The following is a 21,696-nucleotide window of genomic DNA, read 5'->3' on the forward strand; positions in this document are numbered from 1 at the left end:
ACAATATGCACTTCAGTTCCGTATCCTCACAGCGGAATTGAGCTGGAACAATAAGGCCCTGGTCTCAACCCTTTTACATGGCCTCTCTGACCGAGTGAAGGACGAATTAACAGGAAGAGCTATCCCCGCCGGTCTGGACGATGTAATTTCCTTATGCAATCAGATTGACATTCGTTTCCAGGAGAGGTCCTTAGAAAAAAGACACCAGCACCCCCTAGGTCCTAGTCAGCCTGAACTTTTTTCCTGTCGCCCTGTGGAGCATCCTCTGTCTGCTGAGGAACCCATGCAGCTGGGCCGGACCAGACTAACCCCTGAAGAACGTACTAGACGCAGAACTCTGGGCTTGTGTCTTTATTGTGGGGGCAAGGGTCATTTTCGTGACTCCTGCTCTCTTTGTCCGGGAAACATTCGGGTCTAATACATTTGGAAGGTGGAGTATTGGACCCAGAAACATCACCTTCTCGTCTTCTTCTTCCGGTGTTCCTCCATGTAGGCTCTTCTCCCCAATCGGTCCTAGCATATCTGGACTCCGGGGCTGCCGGCAATTTTATGGACTGGAGAACTGCTATTTCTATGAAGCTTACCCTTTTTCCCCTCGCTATTCCACTGATAGTCTCGGCAATTGATGGCACTGTGCTCCCAGGGGGCCCTATCCGTTTCCAGACACTACCTATTAGGATGTCGATAGGGATACTCCACCAGGAGTGGATCTCCTTCCTCATCCTACCCAAGGCCTCTACCCCCATTGTATTGGGCCTTCCTTGGCTACAGCTCCACTCGCCACATGTGGACTGAGTCTCTGGGCAGATCCTGGCTTGGGGTCCTTCGTGTTTCTCATCCTGTCTTCTCAAGGTGACCCCCAAGGGGAAACTTCCCATTGCTACCACATCTGTATCGTCTGATCTTCCCGCGGCATACAGCGATTTCCGGGATGTGTTCTGTAAGAAGTCTGCTGAGGTGCTTCCTCCCCACAGATCTTTTGATTGTGCTATTGACCTTGTCCCTGGAGCAACCCTGCCCAGGGGTCGTACCTACACTTTGTCCATTCCAGAGACTCAGGCCATGTCTGAGTATGTCGCTGAGAATCTGGAGAGAGGTTTCATCTGGAAATTCTTATCGTTTGCAGGAGCAGGGTTCTTTTTCATTGCCAAAAAGGATGGTGCCCTCAGACCCTGCATCGACTATTGAGGTTTAAACGCTGTGACTATCAAAAACCGATACCCCTTACCTCTAATATCTGAGCTATTTTACAGGTTGAAGGGGGCTTCCATTTTCACTAAGTTGGATCTCAGAGGTGCATACAATCTCATTCGAATACGGGAAGGTGACGAATGGAAGACCGCATTTAACACTAGGGACGGGCATTATGAATACCTGATTATGCCTTTTGGTTTGTGTAATGCTCCAGCTGTGTTCCAGAAATTTGTCAATGAAATATTCAGGGATCTACTGTACCAGTTTGTTGTCATCTATCTGAATGATATTCTCATCTTTTCCGAAAATCTGCCTGCTCACAGAAACCATGTACGCACCGTACTTCAGCGCCTTAGAGAGAACAATGTCTATGCCAAGATGGAGAAATGTTCCTTTGAATGTTCCGAGGTCCTGTTTCTGGGATGTTTTGTTTCTAGTGCGGGTCTTCGCATGGATCCCGGAAAGGTCTAAGCCATTACCAACTGGCCCCTTCCCGCTAGCCTCAAGGCCACACAGCGCTTTCTTGGCTTCACAAATTATTATAGGCAGTTCATAAGGAATTACTCTTCCATTGCCGCGCCTATTATCGCTTTGACCAAGAAGGGTGCGAATGCCAAAGACTGGCCTCCCGAGACCCATTTTTTATTGAAGTAGACGCTTTTTCGATGGGGGTGGGAGCTGTGCTTCTTCAGGACTTTGAGAAGAAACGTCAACCATGTGCGTTCTTCTCCAAAAACTTTTCTCAGGCAGAGAGAAATTATGCCATTGGTGATCGGGAACTTCTCGCAATTAAATTGGCGTTGGAGGAGTAGCTTTTATCTCTTGGAAGGTTCCCCTCACTCCATAACGATCTTTACTGATCATAAGAATCTACAGTACCTACAGAATGCTAAACGTCTGAACCCCAGACAGGCCAGGTGGAGTCTCTTCTTTTCCCGTTTTAAATTCACGATTACGTACAAACCTGGTTCCTGCAACGGTTGAGCTGATGCGCTCTCTAGGTCATTTGACACTTTGGACGAGGAGTCCAACCCTGTTGCTGAGCCGATCATTCCTACCTCATGCATTGTTGCCCATTCTACCACCCTGGAATCAAAAATTCCTCCTGGTAAGACCTTTGTTCCCACGAAGCTAAGAACTAAGATCCTTCGTTGTGGACATGATTCCAAGGTGGCAGGTCATGCTGGGTTCCTCCGATCCTTCCTGTTCATCAGTCGTCACTACTGGTGGCCTAATCTACACTCGGATGTTAAAGACTATGTTAAGGTTTGTCACGTCTGTGCTCAGTCTAAATCTTCCACTCAAGCCCCTGCTGGTCTTCTCATGCCCTTGCCCATTCCTAAGGAGCCCTGGTCTCACATCGCCATGGATTTTATCACTGATCTTCCACTGTCTGAGAATAATACAGCCATTTGGGTAGTAATCGATCGGTTCTCCAAGATGGCTCATTTTGTTCCTCTTCTTGGTCTCCCTTCTGCCCCTGCCTTGGTTCCCATTTTTGTACGAGAGATTTTCCGCCTTCAAGGTTTTCCTTCTCATGTCGTTTCGGACACGGGTGTGCAGTTTACTTCTCGTTTTTGGAGAGCCTTTTGCAAATCCCTCGACATTACCTTGGATTTTTACCTCTTCTTATCCTCCCCAATCCAATGGCCAGACTGAGAGAGTTAATCAGGAGTTTGAGGTCTTTCTCCGTACCTTGGTCTCTGCCCATCATGATGATTGGGCACAATAATCATGTCAACGTCAGTTCTCAGAAAAAACCCTTTGTCACTGTTTATGGAAGACATCCTCAGCTTCCTCTTCCTATGACTTGTTCTTCTGACATTCCAGCTTTGGCTACTGTTCAGGAATCATTCAATTCCATGTGGGCTGACGTTCATGATTCCCTCCAGAAAGCTGCCAACAAATTCAAGAGTTTTGCTGACCGTCGCAGGCGTAAGCCACCTTCTCTTCAGCCAGGAGACAAAGTCTGGCTCTCCACCAGGAACATCAAACTCCGGGTTCCTTCTCTCAAATTTGCCCCAAGATTCATTGGTCCGTACACCATAATTTCTAAACTGAATTCAGTTTGTTTCAAGCTCCAGATTCCCAAAAGCCTCAAAATCTCTAACTCCTTCCATGTTGCCCTTCTGAAGCCTTTAGTCCTCAATAAGTTCTCTCGTCCTCTCTCTACCGTAGCACCGGTCTCTGAGGATAATCAGGAGTACGATGTTAGCCAAATTTTGGATTCCCGACTCAGTAGAGGCATTCTCCAGTACCTCGTGCACTGGAAAGGTTTTGGTCCTGAGCAGAGGTCGTGGATTTCGGCTTCCGAGGTCTTTGCACCTCGTCTGTTGAGGAAGTTTAATTTGAAGTTCCCCTCTACACCTGGTCCCAGGCGGGGAAGGGGGAGGCCTCATAAGAGGGGGGGGGGTACTGCCATGGTTATGCAATAGAGTTCGTCTGCTTACCTGTCTCCATGTGTTCATTTCTAGAGACCAGCCGACCCTCACCTGACTGCTTTTATAATCCATCCTTTGGCATGGCTCCACCCTAGCTCCTATCAGAGAACTCTATATTAACCTGTGCACTGCAGGCAAACCCTGCTGATCAACCTTTGTGTGTTAGCTTCATGTTACCTACCGTGTGCTCTGCTGTTGTTACGTTACTGACTTTGGCATGTCCTTGACTATCCCTGTATGCCTGTGATCCTGACCTTTTGGCGTGTCCCTGACTATTCCTGTCTGCTTGTGGCCTCGACCTTGGCTTGTCCCTCACCATCCCTATCCTCCTGTTGCCTACTGTGGGTGTGAGCTGGGGGACCCTGGGGGTCGTGACCAGGCCAAAGGAAGGGGGACATACAAGGTACAGAATGAGAGAAAAAATAATGGAAATAAAAAGAATGAAAAATGGTAAATAAAAATGAACAAAATAAAAAATAAAAATATTAAATCATGTATAAAAAATTGCAAAAATAATGAGAATGACAATAAAGAATAATAAGAGTTAAATTAATTAAATTTAATTAAATGAAATCAAACTAAACTAAATCAAATTAACACAAAAAAAACACACAAATACATGAGAATGGCAATATATATGAAAATGTTTAAAAAAGGAGTCCAAGAGACTGGAAAACCATCAAAGAACAAAAAATAATGAAATACAGAACACGAGTAATGTTATACACAATTAAGTTGCATAATACAAAATTACCACGTGACACTTAAAGAGTGTACATCAAAAAAAGAAAAACGCAGCTCAAAGAGAATAGGAAAAAACATACCAAAATGAAAGTATTATATAAATATGTAAATATTATGTAAAATTATATCTTTAAAGGGAAAGGCATTGAATATCATATACTCTCGTTAAGGCCAGGTGGTTGAGTAGCTTTTAATTTAAATATCCAGTGGGACTCTAATTGGAAGAGGGACTTATTCCAGTCACCCCCCTAGGATTTGGATGGAATCGATCTAAAATTAAAAATGTAACTTTGGCAAACTTGCTGTTATGTACTAGGGCTGTATGTCACAAAGTAACAGGTAGATTACACCAAAAGTGTGGCACTTGCCACCGCTAAAGGGTCCTCTATATGTGCAGTGCTTATTCTTATCTTCTCCCCGGAATTCACTATGTACTAGTTTATCGCCAATTGAAGTGGCTCGCTTTAAGGTAAAGTGAGGTGTCGGAGTAACAAATCTCCCTAGTGTCGGGTCACAAACTAGAAGTTGCCAATATTTATCAATGATTTTTCTTATGTTGGTTATTGTATTTTGTAATTATTCTGGTAATATTAGTATCGTTAGTGGGTTTAACAGAGCGGATAAGAGATTCCCTAGTACGGGAGCAAGCTTGCTTAAACGACTGCTTCAGGGAGGTGTGCGAATACCCCCGCAGCAGAAGTCTGTCGCGGAGCTTATTTGCCTCCTCCCTGAAGACCAGCTCTTCAGAGCAGTTGCATCGTATTCTCAAGTATTGGCTGTAGGGAAGGGAATTAAGGAGGGGTTGCGGATGGAAACTGGAGGCGTAAAGAATCAAATTGCCTGCAGTTGATTTTCTGTACAGTTTGCTCATTACAGAGCCCCTATCTCTTCTATAAACTTCAACATCCAAGAATGTCACATGTTGTGGATCATAAGACATGGTAAACCTCAAGTTGAAGTCATTTTTATTAATTCTTGACAACCATTGTTCCAGTAAATCAGGGGGTCCGTCCCAGACAATGAAGATGTCATCGATGTACCGGTACCAACATTAAATGTGGTCCGAGTACATCGATAAGTCCTCATCGTCCAGGACCATATGTTCCCACTCCCCCAGGTACAGGTTGGCGTACAACGGGGAACAACATGTCCCCCATTGCCACCCCCTGCACCGGGAGGTAGTGGGAACCCATGAAGGTGAAAACATTATGTTGAAGGATAAAGTCAAGCACGGACAAAATAAATTCCCCATACCTAGGGTCAATCTGCTGTTTTCTCTGTATGCAATGCTGGATAACTGCTAGGCCTTTGTCATGGGGGGGTGCAACTATACAGGGATTCTACATCCACCGTGACAAATAAGGCATTATCAGGGATCTGTAAATGCTCAAGAATTTAAAGAAAGTGTAGTGTGTGTTTAACAAATGAAGGTAAAGACATGACCAGAGACTTCAGGAACTCATCAACAAGTTTGCTCGCATTATCGCGTATAGCTACAACACCCGAGATGATGGGTCTGCCCGGAGGATTTTTAATGTCCTTGTGGACTTTAGGTAATGCGTAAAAAACTGACAGCGTCCGAGGGAATTTGTTACGGATATATTCCCAGGTTTGTTTCATAATAATCTGATTAGAATATGCGCTGTCAACCAAAGAGTAGAATTTGTTGTTATATTTTTTAACTATATTGGGCGGGACCCATCGGAACCAATCTGTGTTTTTGAGTGTATTGGTACACACATATTGATATAGGAGGCATTGTCAAAAATGACAATATTGCCTCTCTTATCAGCAGATTTGATGGTTATCCGGGTATTGTTGGATAATTGTTGGATAATTGTTTTAGAGCAATAAGTTCTCTTTTGTTTGATTGATCGATTGAAGGGCGTTTTGGAGTGAATTATCAAGGCTTCCAAGTATTTATGAATGAGTTTGAAGAAGGCCGCAGCATTGGGACAAGGGCTTGGTGCTGGGCAAAAATCAGATTTTTTCTTAAGAATAGAGTTATTAGTTAGGGTACCTGAAGCATCTGGGTTGTCTATTTTTGGGTTGTCTATTTCGTTATAAATTTCAAAGGTATTGATGTCTTGGTTGGGGCAAAAATTAAGGCCTTTTTTTAAAACAGAAATTTCATCCTCAGATAGAATGTAGGATGACAAATTCACAATATTTAGGTCAATAAGGGGCTCATGAGTTGCTGTTAAAGTGCTACCTGTGTGTAAGTGTTGGGGTTGTCCACTGAAGGGAGGGTTCCCGCTAAGACCCGTTTTAAAAAATAAGGGTCATTGCAAATAGTGTCAAAAGAATCGATAGTGACCGTGTTTTGTGTTGTAGGAAAATCCTCAGCTAATGCTGAAGGAGATTGTGCATGCAAGGAAGCAGTACTTGGAGGAAGTGAAGGTGCAAGGCCAAGAGTGGATTTTTTCATTGAATCCAATGTTGATTTTTTTGCCTGTTGCTCTTCAACAGAATCACCAGAGTATTGGCGCTTAGTGCCAGACCCTGTTTTCAATTTGTGGTTTGTTTGAGGATGAGATTGGTGCAGGCGAGATGTGTGAGAGGTATTGTTTTTCTGATGTATGGTGGTCGTATTCTGAATCAAATTGAAGGGGCCTCTATGTAGATTGTGTTTAGTAGAGGACGAGCTCCATTTATAGGCCTTGCCATCTTTGAAGGCAATCTTGTCACGGGCAAATTTTTTACCTTTTTTCCTGAGGATATTCCTATTAAAGGATTCAAGGTGGGCTTTTCATTTATTTTCTTTCAATGCTATTGGCCTTTGTAATTTCAGTTGTTGCAATTTGCCACAAAGATTAGTGATGTCAGTATCTAGGGCACTGGAACATTTATTATATTCTTCAATTAAAATTTCCATCAATCCTCGTGAACATGTTTTCAACATCTGCTCCCATTTACTTTTAAACTCTAGGTCCAGATCCTCGAAAGTAGGACCTGTAGTCCAAGTGGGTTTATATCTTCCTTGATATAGTCATTGAAAAACCTCACATGCCAAAAAAGCATGGATTTCTTCTCTAATGTTTTAGAAAGTCTATAAAACAAGGAGGAGATTTCAAAATCAATAGATTCCTTATCACCAAAATCTTTCAAAAATCCCTTCATGAGGGTGTCCCAGTCATTCCCTGTATAGCCTGTCATGGTAATCTACTTTGGGAGTGTGGTATAATAAAGCCATAATGGGAGTGAATTAAGTAAAAAAATAAATAAAAATTTAAAGATTTATTTCCAAATGATCTGGATGTTTATATAAGAGTAAAAATCACAGAATTCCAATCTATAGAGCGGGAAGCGGTATCTACTACCAAATATTTAGAAAGACAAGGGTATAGAATGGCATGAAATGGAATGGCAGATTTGTTGTGCCACATCCTATAAAATCTACAAAAGAAGAAAATTCCCTATTGGTGGACTTTGGAGGCACGTACAACCGTATGATAGGGTACAAAACTGTATATACATAATCACAAAAAGAATAAACACGGAATAATACAAAACAATTAAAAATAAGAAAACAATGTCTATAATGCAGAATTGAGCATCCGTACACAGTAAGGTGAGCCCCAACACTCGTTACCCTAAGCGTTTCGGAGGGATTGTACACTCCTTCATCAGGGCTAGGTGTAGAGTATGATAGGGTACAAAACTATATTTTTATTTATACAAAATCTGTATATACATAATCATGAAAAGAATAAACACGGAGTAATACAAAACAATTAAAAATAAGAAAACAATGTCTATAATGCAGAACTGAGCACTCATACACAATAAGGTGAGCCCCAACACTCAATACCCTACGCGTTTCGGAGGGATTGTACACTTCTTCATCAGGGCTAGGTGTAGAGTATATGAAACATAGTTCTAGTAAAAAACACAAATGACAGGATATTAGGGAAAGAGACGGACATATAAGTAATGCAGATTTAATAAAAAAAATATAATGTTGTTCCCAGTACTTACATTGCAAAATATGCAAATATGGACATGCGATATCTTATGAATTAAAAGCAATTAAGTTGAACAGTCAGGAGAGATGGCTTTCCAGTGGGTTTCCTTCACATATATAACTCGGTAACTGATGAATTGCAATAGTTATAAAAGGTGTTAACAAAGTGAGGGGGCCCTGTAGGAGCCACCCCTCCCCTACTCCGATAACAGGAGAGTGGCACTGGAAGAAGACAGGAGATACACTGAGGCAAAAGAGGCAAGGGACCCTGAAAAGGGAAAAAAAGAGAGGAGAAAAGTGGAAGTGTGAAATTGAGAATAATAAAAAATGTAGGTATCTTAATGACATATCTTGTATAAAAAAATATATGTATAGTATGAGCAGAGAGGATATACCTGCAGGAGGGACCCTCGATGGTAAGGGCAGGCAGAAGGGGAGAGCCAGATTGCCAAGATCAAACAGTAACTGTAGAAGTATCAATAAAAAAATATTTTTATGTAAAACATTTTTTAATAAGGTGCGTATTGTATTATGGTTAATAATATTTTAAGAGAAAAAAATAAATAAAAATTTAAATGTAATGGATCAAAAAAGAATTAAGCAAATAGATACCTGCAGAGTTGGGCCCTTAATGCAACAAGCAGACAGCTATAGGAAACCCGGTCTCCAAGATGGGGTAATTTAGTAAATCTGGAAAGGTAGATGCAGCAATATCAATAGGTGTGGAACCTGCAGAAGGGCAGCGCAGCAGCAGTAATAGAGTATGAAAAACTGAAGGAGATTACCTTTAGAGAAAAGGCATGGAGAAGCCACCAGAACGTCCGTTCAGCGTCCCACAGCAATTAGCCATGGAATGCCGGCGGACATTATTGCTTCGGGAGTGATAGCTGAATGCGGGGTATTCTGGGTTTTTTATGAACCCATACAAATCTGGTAAACATGGCCTGCATCTGTGCAAAATAAGGGGGAGGTATCCTAATCGGTAAGGCCTGAAATAGGTATAGAAATTTCGTGAGAATGCTCATTTTTATTAGGTTGCACCTCCCAAACCAGGAGTGCAAACCTTTGTGCCATTTCTCTAGTAGGTTCCTAGCTTCAGCTAGTAGCGGAGGGAAATTATGTTGGTATACCCGTGCAACGTAGGCTGGTATGTGCGTACCCAGATAATTCAGAGTGGAAGATGTCCATTTAAAGCCGAAGCTAGTTTGTAGCCCTCGGACAGTACTCTGTTTCAACCCGACACCCATGGCTTCCGATTTTGCAAAATTGATTTGCAAATTGGAGATCCCACCATAAGCATTGAATTCTTTAAGGAGGTTAGGGAGCGATACAGTCGGGTTTGTCAATGTAAACATCATGTCGTTGGCATATGCAGATATTTTGTGTTGAGTGTCTCCTACTATCACGCCCCGGATGTCTGGATTTCTTCTAATAGTGGATAGGAATGGTTCTAGTGAAAGAGCAAACAGGAGAGGGCATAGGGGGCAACCCTGTCTTGTCCCATTTTTTATACAAAAAGGTTAGGACAGTACCCCATTCGCTTTGACTTGAGCAGATGGAGTAGAATATATCCCAGCTATCCGACTGAGCATCACTTCTCCAAGACCAACATATCTCAACACCGAGAACATATACAGCCAACTCACCCTATCAAATGCTTTCTCTGCATCAGTGTTTAGAAAAACACTTGGGGTGTTCGTGGACAGTGCAATGTGTAATAGATTTAGTACTTTTGTTGTGTTGTCCCTCGCCTCTCTAGAGGGGACAAAACCAACCTGGTCTAAATGAATCAGCTGTTGGAGGTGGTGTGCCAATCGGGTCGCTATAATTTTGGTTAGCATTTTAAGATCCACATTCAAAAGAGAGATTGGCCTGTAACTGCCGCAGGACATAGGCTCTTTACCATCTTTATGTATTAGAAGCAATATGAGCTCGTAATGTGTCTTTTGTAAGTGTCCCCCCCCTGTACCAACCTTGTTATAGAGATTGACCAAATGGGGTCCTATTTAGGGATGAGCTGAACACCCCCCGGTTCGGTTCGCACCAGAACCTGCGAACGGACCGAAAGTTTGCACGAACGTTAGAACACTATTAATTACAATGGACGCGAACGTTCGAAATCTAAAGTGCTAATTATAACGGCCAATATGCATGTTATTGTCCTAAAAAGGGTTTGGGGACCCGGGTCCTGCCCCAGGGGACATGTATCAATGCAAAAAGAAGTTTTAAAAACTGACGTTTTTTCTGGAGCAGTCATTTTAATGATGCATAAAGTGAAAAAAAAGGTGAAATATTCCTTTAAATATCGTACCTGGGGGGTGTCTAAAGTATGCCTGTGAAGTGGCATGTGTTTCCCATGTTTAGAACAGTCCCTGCACAAAATGACATTTGTAAAGGAAAAAAAATAATTTAAAACTGCTTGCGGCTTTAATGTAATGTCTTGTCCTTGCAATATGGATGAAAATCTTTGAGAAAAATGGCATGGCTACCCCATCAGCCCCCCTACCCCAGCCCATTAGCAGCCTCTTTGGGTCTTGTATGGATATTAAGGGGAACCCCGCACCCAGAATATGTTATGTTAATGTTAGGCAGATGCCTGTGTTGCACAAATGAACTACACAACACCAGTAACGAGGGGGCAGATTCAGGTGAATGCTGTGCAGGAGGCACACTACACTGACTGAATATTAGGCAGATGCCTGTGTTGCACAAATGAACTACACAACACCAGCAATGAGGGGGGGTAGATTCAGGTGTATGCTGTGCAGGAGGCACACTACACCCACTGTAACAGCGCTAGGTTAGGAAGTAAAGCAAAGCTGACACTGTCCCTGCCTATCCTGCTCTCTCCCTGAACACTACACTCACTGTAACAGAGCTATCTAAAGAAATAAAGCACAGCTGACACTGTCCCTGCCTATCCTTCTCTCTATGAATGCCGCAACACACTACACAAGGCTGCCGCGCTGGCAGCCTTATATAGTGTGGGGCGTGTACTAAACCCCCTGAGCTATAATTGGCCAATTATGGCTCTCCTCACTGCTGGCACTGTGATTGGTCAAGCATGCGGGGTCACGGTGCATGCTTGGCCAATCATCAGCCAGCAATGCACTGCGACTGGCGCAGTGCATTGTGGGCCGTTCGTATCACACAAATTTGATGCGAACGGCCCACAAAGTTCTGGTTTTGACGAACGGACGCCAGTAGTTTTCCGCACTTATCTACTGACTCATAGCCCGTCTTATGACAGATTTGCACGGCAGCTTTCGCCTTGTGTTGTAACAAATCTGTTATCTGGGTGCGTATGAGCCTTAGCTCGGATTCAGAAGGGAGGGATATAGCATGTTTGTGTCCCCTCTAATCACGGCTTTGTGGGCTTCCCATAATATACCTGGGTCACATTCTGGTACATTACTCATTTGGAAGTAAAAATTTTGCTCCCTTGTAAAGTCTGTCAATACCTCCGGGTTCTGTAGCAAGCTTTCGTTCAAGCGCCAGAAACAGTGTTTTGGTGATGTCGTCTGGGATAGTTCGTAGGTTAAGAGAATCAGTGCGCGATCTGACCATGTTATATTCCCGATTACAGTGGCTCTTACCAGTTGTGCGTGAGGAATAAAAAAAAAGTCAATTCTGGTATATGTTTTATGTGGGTTTGAGTAGAATGTATAGTCCCGTTCTCCGTAATGTTGGAGTCGCCACACATCTATCAATTGTGCTCTGTGTATGGCTTTCTGCATGGCAGACTCTAAAATTCAATCAGTCCCACCTCGCTCCCAAATATACACCATATAACTTCATAAAAAAAAAAAAAAAAAAAAGGAAAAACACAAACCACGCACATTGCTTTCTCTTATACCATATAAACATAACTGGTATCACCCCCACCCCGCAACTAGATCCTTACCAAGGGGAGGTTCCTCCCTGTAATCTCATCAACTGTTAGGCATTAAGTTGCCAGCTCTTACCATTGTCCCAGCCATCCATGAGCCTTGTGAAAAGGGGGAGTATTCCCCCTTCAGAGTCAGTGTCACTCCCCATTGCAAATAGGGCTGTGAGCAGAATGTCCTCTTCAGATAACAGTCCTCAGAAGCAAAGAGGTTTCTGCTATGTCTTTCTGGCCAGCATAACAAATGATCTGCCCATAACCAAAAACAGGAGGGCAGCCTGTTCGCTAACCTTCTACATTATATTTTTTTGATTAAATCTGCATTACTTATATGTCCATCTCTTTCCCTAATATCCTGGCATTTGTGTTTTTTAGGAGAACATATACTCTACAACTAGCCCCGATGAAGGAGTGTACAATCCCTCCAAAACGCGTAGGGTAACGAGTGTTGGCGCTCACCTTATTGTGTATGGGTGCTCAATTCTGCATTATAGACATTGTTTTCTTATTGTTAATTGTTTTGTATTACTCTGTGTTTAGTCTTTTCATGTTTATGTTTATACAGATTTTGTATAAATAAAAATATAGTTTTGTATCCTATCATACCGTTGTACATGCCTCCAAAGTCCACCAATAGGGATTTTCTTCTTTTGTAGATTTTATAGGATGTGGCACAACAAATCTGCACAGACATGCCATTCTATACCCTTGTCTTTCCAGATGTGGATCTACTGGCGTCCAGATTCAATGCCAAGCTGGACAGGTTTGTATCCAGAACCAAGGATCCACTTGCTGTCAGGACAGACGCATTGGTGGTTCCCTGGAATCAGTATTCCTTAATCTATACTTCTCCTCCAATCCAGATTTTGCCTTGTCTGCTACGCAGGATACAGGAGGAACAAAAGTTGGTGATCCTGGTGGCCCCAGATTGGCCTAGGAGGTCTTGGTACACAGAGATTATGAAGGGGGCAGTGGGGGAGCCATTGTGCCTCCCATGCCATTCAGACCCGTTGTCCCAAGGACCCATATTCCATCCTGCTTTACGGATGCTGAATTTGATGGCATGGCTATTGAAACCAGGGAACTGAAAGACCGTGGTATTAAAGGTTCAGTCTTGTCTACTCTGATAAATGTTAGGAAACCAGCCTCTAGAAGAATTTACTATAGGGTCTGGAAGTCATACATTTCCTGGTGCGAAGGAAGAAGATGGCATTCTCGCAAGTATACCATTGGGAGGGTTCTTGCCTTCCTTAAAGCAGGAGTCAATTTAAACCTGGCTTTAAGGACTGTTAAAGGACAAATTTCGGCCTTGTCGTTTTTTTTCCAGAGACCAATTGTGTCCCATTCTTTAGTGCAAACCTTTGTCAAAGGGGTAATGCACTTGAGACCGCTGGTTAAACCACCCTTATGCCCCTGGGACATGAACTTGGTGCTATCAGCTCTACAGAGTCAACCTTTTGAACCTATTAAGCATATTCCTTTTATCCTATTGACTTGGTCTTTTTCCTAGCCATAACCTCGGCTAGGAAGGTGTCAGAGTTGGCCGCCCTTTCTTGTGAAGAACCTTTTTTGATTTTGCATCAGGACAAGGTGGTCATGCTCCCCGTCCGGATTTTTTGCCTAAGGTGGTTTCCAATTTTCATTTGAATCGGGATATCATTTTGCCTTCCTTTTTTCCAAACCCTAAGTCTAGGGAGAAAAGGTCATTTAACTCACTGGATGTGGTGAGAGCTATCAAGGTTTACTTAAGGATGTCAGCTCCGTTTCGGAAAACTGACTCCCTGTTTGTGCTGCCAGAGGGTCCCAAGAAGAGACAGGCAACAACAAGTTCAACTATCTCTACGTGGATTTGCCAGGTTATTTTCCAGGCATATGGGTTAAAACACAAGGTTCCACCTTGGCACCTAAAAGCACTAGGGGAGTTAGGGCGCCATGGGCAGTGCGCCAACAGGTGTCTCTGGCTCAGATTTGCAAAGTGGCAGCTTGGTCTTCAGTTCATAGGTTCACCAGGTTTTACCAGCTGGATGTTAGATCTCAAAGGGAGACTGTTTTGGGCCATTATTATGGTGCTTTGTGTCCTGTGATGTACTCCAAGAAAGGGATTTTACAGGTAAGCTGTTTTAAAAATCCATTTATTGACTCAGGGGGACTGAATACAAATGTACTCCACACGTTTCAGATATTTATTTGTAAAATATTTTGAAAATCATTTATCATTTTCCTTTCACTTCACAATTATGTGCCACTTTATGTTGGTCTATCACATAAAATCCCAATAAAATACATTTACGTTTTTATTTGTAACATGACAAAATGTGGAAAATTTCAAGGGGTATGAATACTTTTTCAAGGCACTGTAATTGTTTAATTTGAAAGGTATTACCTGTTGAGAATGATGTAACCACATGTGGATCCGCTAGAAAAAGGGCAACTAGAAAAACGTTAGGCACAGCATTTATAGTATATAGACCTATTATGCTCAACCAAGATTTTATAAAAATTCTGGATTGCAATAAACTAGGGGACAACAAAAAAACAAAGGCCCACAAATATTAACACATAATTGTTTTTTATTTGATGGGATACTACCACTAGAGACTTGGTGCCTCTATGGGAGCTAAACATGCTCTCACATATGTCAATTTAGAAATGGGGTGGTGAGAAAAGGCCCACGTGTTTGGGGATACTAACTCCCACAGTGACTAGTTCAGACTTTACTACTGGTACATTGATGATCTGGTCTTTATTTGTGCATTGGGATTTGTCCATCGAGGTTTCAAAGATACCTAGACATGAACACTAAAAATCTGTCCCCTCCCTCCGTGCTCCTCTGGTCCCCAAAGATCCTCTGGTCCTCCCATGCTCTTCTGTTTCCCCCCGTTCCTCTAGTTCCCCCTGCCTTCTGTCATCCCGTGCTCCTCTGGTCCCCCCCGTGTTCCTCTGGTCCATCCCATGCTCCTCTGGTTCCCCTCCTGCTCCTCTGCCCCCCCAAACTCCTCTGTTCCCCCCTGTGCACTCTTGCCCCCCTGCTCCTCTGGTCCCCCCATGCTCCTCTGGTCCCTCCATGCTCCTCTGGTCCCCCATGATTGGCTGTTGGGGCCATGAGTTTCTATGTTGTCATAGCCTTATTTGGTCATATCCTGTGTTGAGTTCACATGGTGTTAGTAGCTTCCTGTTTGTGTGTGAATAAAAAGCCAAGAGTCTCTGCCCTGCTGGGCAGTTGAAGGAACAATGGAGCTGAGATGGTGGTGATGTATGTTTACTGGGGAATGGGTAACCAGAGGAGACTGCTGAAAGGCCAGGAGAGCGAGTGCCAAGGAAGGTTATGTTATAACTTTGTGTGGCTGTCTTCTGGATCACATGATGAGCTTCTCTGTGCTGGGGATCATGTCTGTATTCAACCCGCACGGCAAAACTAGCCAGGGAGAGGAGATAAATGCTGCGGGGGTACCAAAAAAGGGGGGGAGCAGAGGAGTGGAGGAGGGAGTCAGCTGAAGAAGGGGCAGGAATAGGAATGGCAGCGGTATCAGCTTTTACAGGTACCCAGTATTTTCCTCTTGCAGCAGCTGAATGCTAGCGGGAAGTAGAGGAGGAGAAGCAGCCTTTCAGCTGCTGCAGGAGGATCAGAACCAGCTGCTGCGCCCCACTCAATGCCACTCCCGGGGTTTAGTAACACTTTAACTCCTCCTATTATATAAGGCCCCTTCTGCAGTGCAACCCTTCTGCCATTTTAGTAGTAGGAGGGACAAGTGAAGCATCCAGCCCCACTACAGAAAGACTGTTAAAGTCTAAAGCCGCGTACAAACGTAGCCGTCTGTCCGACGTACTTAGTCTGGCGGACTTCCCGCCAGACTGTCCGTCGGACTTTCCAAACAGGCTACTTGCCCACACACGGCACTTTTTCAGCGGACTAATACGGCGTACTAAGTCCGCCGTACTATCCGCCCTACTTTTGAAATGAACGGACCCGCCCACACACGCGGAGGAAAGTCCGCTCATTTCGAGCGCGTCTCCAGGTAGGTGGGGCCCACGAAGGATACGTCGCTGGCCCCGCTGCCTGGTATGGACTTAAAGGGGAACCCCAACGCCGAAAAAAATCGGCGTGGGGGTCCCCCCAAAGTCCACAACAGACCCTTGTCCGAGCACGCTACCCGGCCGGCCAGGAAAGGAGGGGCGAGCGAGCGCCCCCCCTCCTGAGCCGTACCAGGCCGCGTGCCCTCAACATGGGGGGTGCCCTGGGGAAGGGGGGGCCGCACGGCCCCCCCACCCCAAGGCACCTTGTCCCCATGTTGATGAGGACAAGGGCCTCTTCCCGACAACCCTGGCCGTTGGTTGTCGGGGTCTGCGGGCGGGGGGCTTATCGGAATCCGGGAGCCCCCTTTAATAAGGGGGCCCCCGGATACCGGCCCCCCACCCTATGTGAATGAGTATGGGGTACAATGTACCCCTACCCATTCACCTGTAAAATAAAGTACAAAAAAAAACACAACACACAAGATAAAATAATTTATTGCACAGCTCCGGGGGTCTTCCGTCTTCGGGGGTCTTCTCGCCGGACTCCTCCGCTATCTTCTTGTAGCTCTTTTACTAGCGGAGGAGCCCGGCATTCTTCTTCGTCGCCGCGGCCTCTTCTTCCGACTTCGGGGGTCTTGTCCCCCTCTTCAGTTCTTCTGCCGGGCCACCGCGTCTTCTTATAGCTCTTTTACAGGCGGTGGCCCGGTCTTCTGTCGCCGCCGCCGCCGCCTTCCATTCTTCTTCTTCTTCTTCTTCTCCTGGAGATCTTGACTCGACGTTCTCTCCGGCCGCAATGCCAGGGACGCGCTGCGCTGCGACTTATATAGGGACAAGAGGCGGTGTCACATGGGTTGATGTCACATGGGTTGGTGTCACATGGTGACCCCCCCTTACGATGTCACAGTCCCGGAGGATGCTGGGACTGTCGCCATGTGACATCAACCCATGTGACCAACCCATGTGACATCAACCCATGTGACACCGCCCCTTGTCCCTATATAAGTCGCAGCGCAGCGCGTCCCTGGCATTGCGGCCGGAGAGAACGTCGAGTCAACATCTCCAGGAGAAGAACGGAAGGCGGCGGCGGCGGCGACAGAAGACCGGTCCACCGCCTGTAAAAGAGCTATAAGAAGGCGCGGTGGCCCGGCAGAAGAACCGAAGAGGGGGACAAGACCCCCGAAGTCGGAAGAAGAGGCCGCGACGACGAAGAAGAATGCCGGGCTCCTCCGCTAGTAAAAGAGCTACAAGAAGATAGCGGAGGAGTCTGGCGAGAAGACCCCTGAAGACGGAAGACCCCCGGAGCTGTGCAATAAATTATTTTATCTTGTGTGTTGTGTTTTTTTTTGTACTTTATTTTACAGGTGAATGGGTAGGGGTAAATTGTACCCCATAATCATTCACATAGGGTGGGGGGCCGGTATCCGGGGGCCCCCCTTATTAAAGGGGGCTCCCGGATTCCGATAAGCCCCCCGCCCGCAGACCCCACCCGCAGACCTCGACAACCAACGGCCATGGGGATAAGGTGCTTTGGGGTGGGGGGGCCGCGCGGCCCCCCTTCCCCAAGGCATCCCCCATGTTGAGGGCACGCGGCCTGGTACGGCTCAGGAGGGGGGGCGCTCGCCCCTCCTTTCCTGGCCGGCTGGGTAGCGTGCTCGGACAAGGGTCTGTTGTGGACTTTGGGGGGACCCCCACGCCGATTTTTCCGGCGTTGGGGTTCCCCTTTAAGTCCATACCAGGCGGCGGGGCCAGCGACGTCTCCTTCGCGGGCCCCGCCTACCTGGAGACCCGCTCGAAATGAGCGGACTTTTCTCCGGGCGGGAAAAGTCTGTTAATTTCAAAAGTATGGCGGACTGGCATACACGCGGCGGGATTGTCCGCCGAAATGCGAGTCCGGCGGGAAGATTGGAGTGTAAAACTACATTCTAAGTCCGCCATACTTTCGGGTCAAAAAAGTATGCCGGAGGCTACACACGGGGGGATTGTTTGGGGGCTTGAGTTTGTCGGACTTTTCCACCCGCTTGTTTGATCGTGTGTACGCGGCATAAGACAGTCTATGGTTGGACAAGGCTGAACGCTTTAGTAAGTGGTACCTGCGTTAAGGGCCCTGTGTGTTTACGTATGAAGTTTGAGATTGTTAGATTATGGATATTAACCACTGGTTTTTTTTTTTACTTCCTCCAGCAAATTCCACCTGTCGCTCTCCACATACCCCCGATGACAAGAATATACAATATACTACCATTGAAGGGTACATAGCCAGTGATATATTTCTCCCCTGCTTTTTCAATATAACACTGATATCCCAGGCAGAATGCAATGATACATCTGTAATCTGGAGTTATCTGAACACAAATAAATACCTACTGGAATTTAAACTCGAATCATCTAATGTGGAAACCTGGGGAAATTGGAAACAGCGTATAAAGTACAATAAAAGCCACAGCGAGAACTTTTCTATAATAATTTCAAATGTGGATTTAGAGGTCACTGGAAATATATCATGCACCTTATATGATGGAATTAACTATATAATGGCAAAGAGAATACTGCAAGTGCTCATCAAAGGTAAATTTGTAAACACTATAACACAATAGTGCTAATTAATTTAATGGTAATGAAAGTGGTTATTTTTTATAGTTTTGAAAACACAATTTAAATAAAGTTTGCATAGCAATTTGCCCTTTGAAATTGCATGTACATCCATTATGTGATGAATGTTCAAAGGATATTTCAAGTGCTGGGTGGATGTTTTGCCTTGATTTAACCGCTTGCCTACTGGGCACTTTTACCCCATTCCTGGGTAATGTTTTTCTTAGTTTCTGTTATAAACTCTTACAAACAAGTAATTTTTCTTCTTCACTGATGTGCTCTGATGGGGCTGCACTGATGGGCACTGAGGTGGCTGGTGACCAGGGCACTGATGATCAGTGCTCTGATTATCAGTATAAACGATGTGCTGACAGGCTTGCCTGTTAATGGCTCTACTTTACTCCCACAGACACAATGTGGGAGGAAAGGACTGCCGATAACCGGCAAGTCTGTTTACATGTGATCAGCTGTGAATGAACACAGCTGATCACATGGTAAAGGGCCACTGTGATTGGCCCTTTACCCCGATCTGTGATTAGCTGTGTCCAAAGGGAACAGCAGTCACAGTGTGTGCCCAATCCATGTCGCAGGAGGTGTGCAGGGGGGAGAGGTTCTGGAAGCACACCTATTGACGCCTTTTCCATTTTAAATCATTAAAAAAAGATTCATTCAACACAGGAAATAGCCTAATTACATAAATTTTTTGCCCCATTTGCGGAATAAATGTACACAAACTTTCACTGTGTGAATTGCTATGCAGCGCTTTTAAAAAAAAAATACACCCTGTGATGGGAGTCAATTTGGGCAGGGGGCCTGTGGAATCCAGCTTACCATAGAGAGGTCAGGAAACTCCTTTTTCAGCTCTCCAGGCCCCTCTTATGTGTAAGGCCCCCTGTGTCTATTAGGGGCATAGAGTGACCGAGAAGCCAAGTCTGGTCTGCACTAACCAGACTAATCGTACAACCACACCGGACTCTGCATTTAGTTTTACCCGTTATCCTGGGTCTTATATGTGTGGTTTGTGTTGAAAGTTGGAGAGGCTCCTTCACTTGGGACAGTAAAATTTATCAACAATATTGTGACAGTACCAGGTACATTTAGCATCTGTCCCAACTCCCTATTCTTCACTGGGATACCGACCCCCTGAACCAGCCAGGTTGTTTATTTTTAGAACACTGACATTGGTCATAACATTGAGGTCACGGGCCATACAGCAATAAAGAGGACGTAAACCCTGATGGGTTTTACTTCCTCTTTGTTTCCCTGCAAAAGTAAAGCATAATGGGCTACTATGCTTCGCATAGTAGCCCATTATGTGTCTCTTACCTGATACAGGAGCCTGCAATGTCACCGATGTCCCCTCTTCCATGAAGCGTCCATCTTCCTTCCGGGTATAACGGCTCCGGCGCTATGATTGGCCGGAGCCACGATGATGCCACTCCCACGCATGTGCATGGGAGCCGCCACTAACGGCACGATCACCGTTAGAAACGGCACGCTCAGTGCACCTGCGCGCTGTTGTCTACAGCGCATGTGCCGTAGACATCGGTGCCTGTATTTTGCAAATATCTCCTAAACCGTATAGGTTTAGGAGATATTTCTTGCACCTACAGGTAAGCCTTATTCTAGGCTTACCTGTAGGTAAAAGTGGTCTGTAAGGGTTTACAACCACTTTAAGTTGCTCAGATATAAAATGTGACCACTGTACCATGTTCCTAAGGTACCAGGCAGACACACTTCTTCCAGCAGGGCCAAGGGGTTAATTCCAGTCAATAAATATTAAATGGGCTCCCGCGCTTTATATGGAACTGGGGGGCAATACTCTGATTAGCTGGATGCCGCAAACACTTTCATGAGACACCTGCTCATGTATTCAGACAGTAGAGAAAAGAAGGGGAGTAGTGTTGCGCTTCCAAGGAAAATGGAGCACTCAGTAGAAACTCAAGGAGACTTATTTCGTCAAAAGGGAGTGTAACTAACTTAGACAGCTTGGAACCACCCCAAAAAAATATAAACTAATACAAAAATGGAAATACCCAAACACAACGTGGGAAATTATATAGCCTCTAATTAAAGTGCTCATATGCATCAAGCTGTGTATAAACAATAAACATAAGATTGGATATCAAAGTGCTAAGTGCATCTTGTACCTATAGAACACATTTTGTATCAAAAGTGCTAAGTGCGTATATAAAAAAAAATAGCAACACAGGCAATAATCTAACTGTGAAACGAATTTACATAAAAGTGCTAAGTGTATATAATGAACACAAAGTAATTGGGACACACAAAATGAGCTAACTGAGTGAACACAGTCCAGTGAAAATATCAAATATAAGTATAAAGTGACTCCGTGCTTATAAAGTGCATAACAAATCTTCTTCCACACAGGTGAATCCACGTGTTAGTGTACACACTGGGTAATTACCTCCCCGCTATAAAAAATAGCGTATATGTAGCGTCCTCAAAGATACACCAGGATTCAGAGAGGGGGGGGGGAAGGGGGAACTTCAGGGAACCACTCTCAGATCTCCGTCCATGTGAATTCCATCAATAGACTTCAGTATGGCTCAAAGAACAAATATAAGCGCAACCATAGTGTAGCAAGTTTAAAAACCGTCACTATTTTATTTAAAGGTTAAAATACTCACAAACAAATGGGGTGAGTCAGGCAATACTAGCAGCAAAAACAATTCAAGCGAATCGCTCAGGTGCAAGCGTCACTTCCGGTCTCCGTATCCTACGCGTTACATCACTTCCTGTGACTTCAACTGGGATTTGGGTATGGGTTTGGGTATTTCCATTTTTGTATTAGTCTATATTTTTTTGGGGTGGCTCCAAGCTGTCTAAGTTAGTTACACTCC

The 21,696-nt window shown here is 44.7% G+C and overlaps 1 protein-coding gene across 1 annotated transcript in view; it reads left to right on the forward strand.

The window, feature by feature from the left end:
* The window catches only part of LOC143981995 (uncharacterized), a 63,430-nt gene that overhangs the window by 14,833 nt on the left and 26,901 nt on the right, over window positions 1–21,696 (forward strand). The window contains exon 2 of the mRNA XM_077480305.1: window positions 18,425–18,808. Coding sequence (XP_077336431.1) covers window positions 18,425–18,808 — 384 coding nt within the window. The remainder of the gene's footprint in view (window positions 1–18,424; window positions 18,809–21,696) is intronic.

This window comes from Lithobates pipiens, unplaced genomic scaffold (assembly GCF_037356315.1).
Source record: "Lithobates pipiens isolate NorthernLeopardFrog02 unplaced genomic scaffold, aLitPip1_a1.2 Scaffold_16, whole genome shotgun sequence".
Lineage (NCBI taxonomy): Eukaryota > Metazoa > Chordata > Amphibia > Anura > Ranidae > Lithobates > Lithobates pipiens.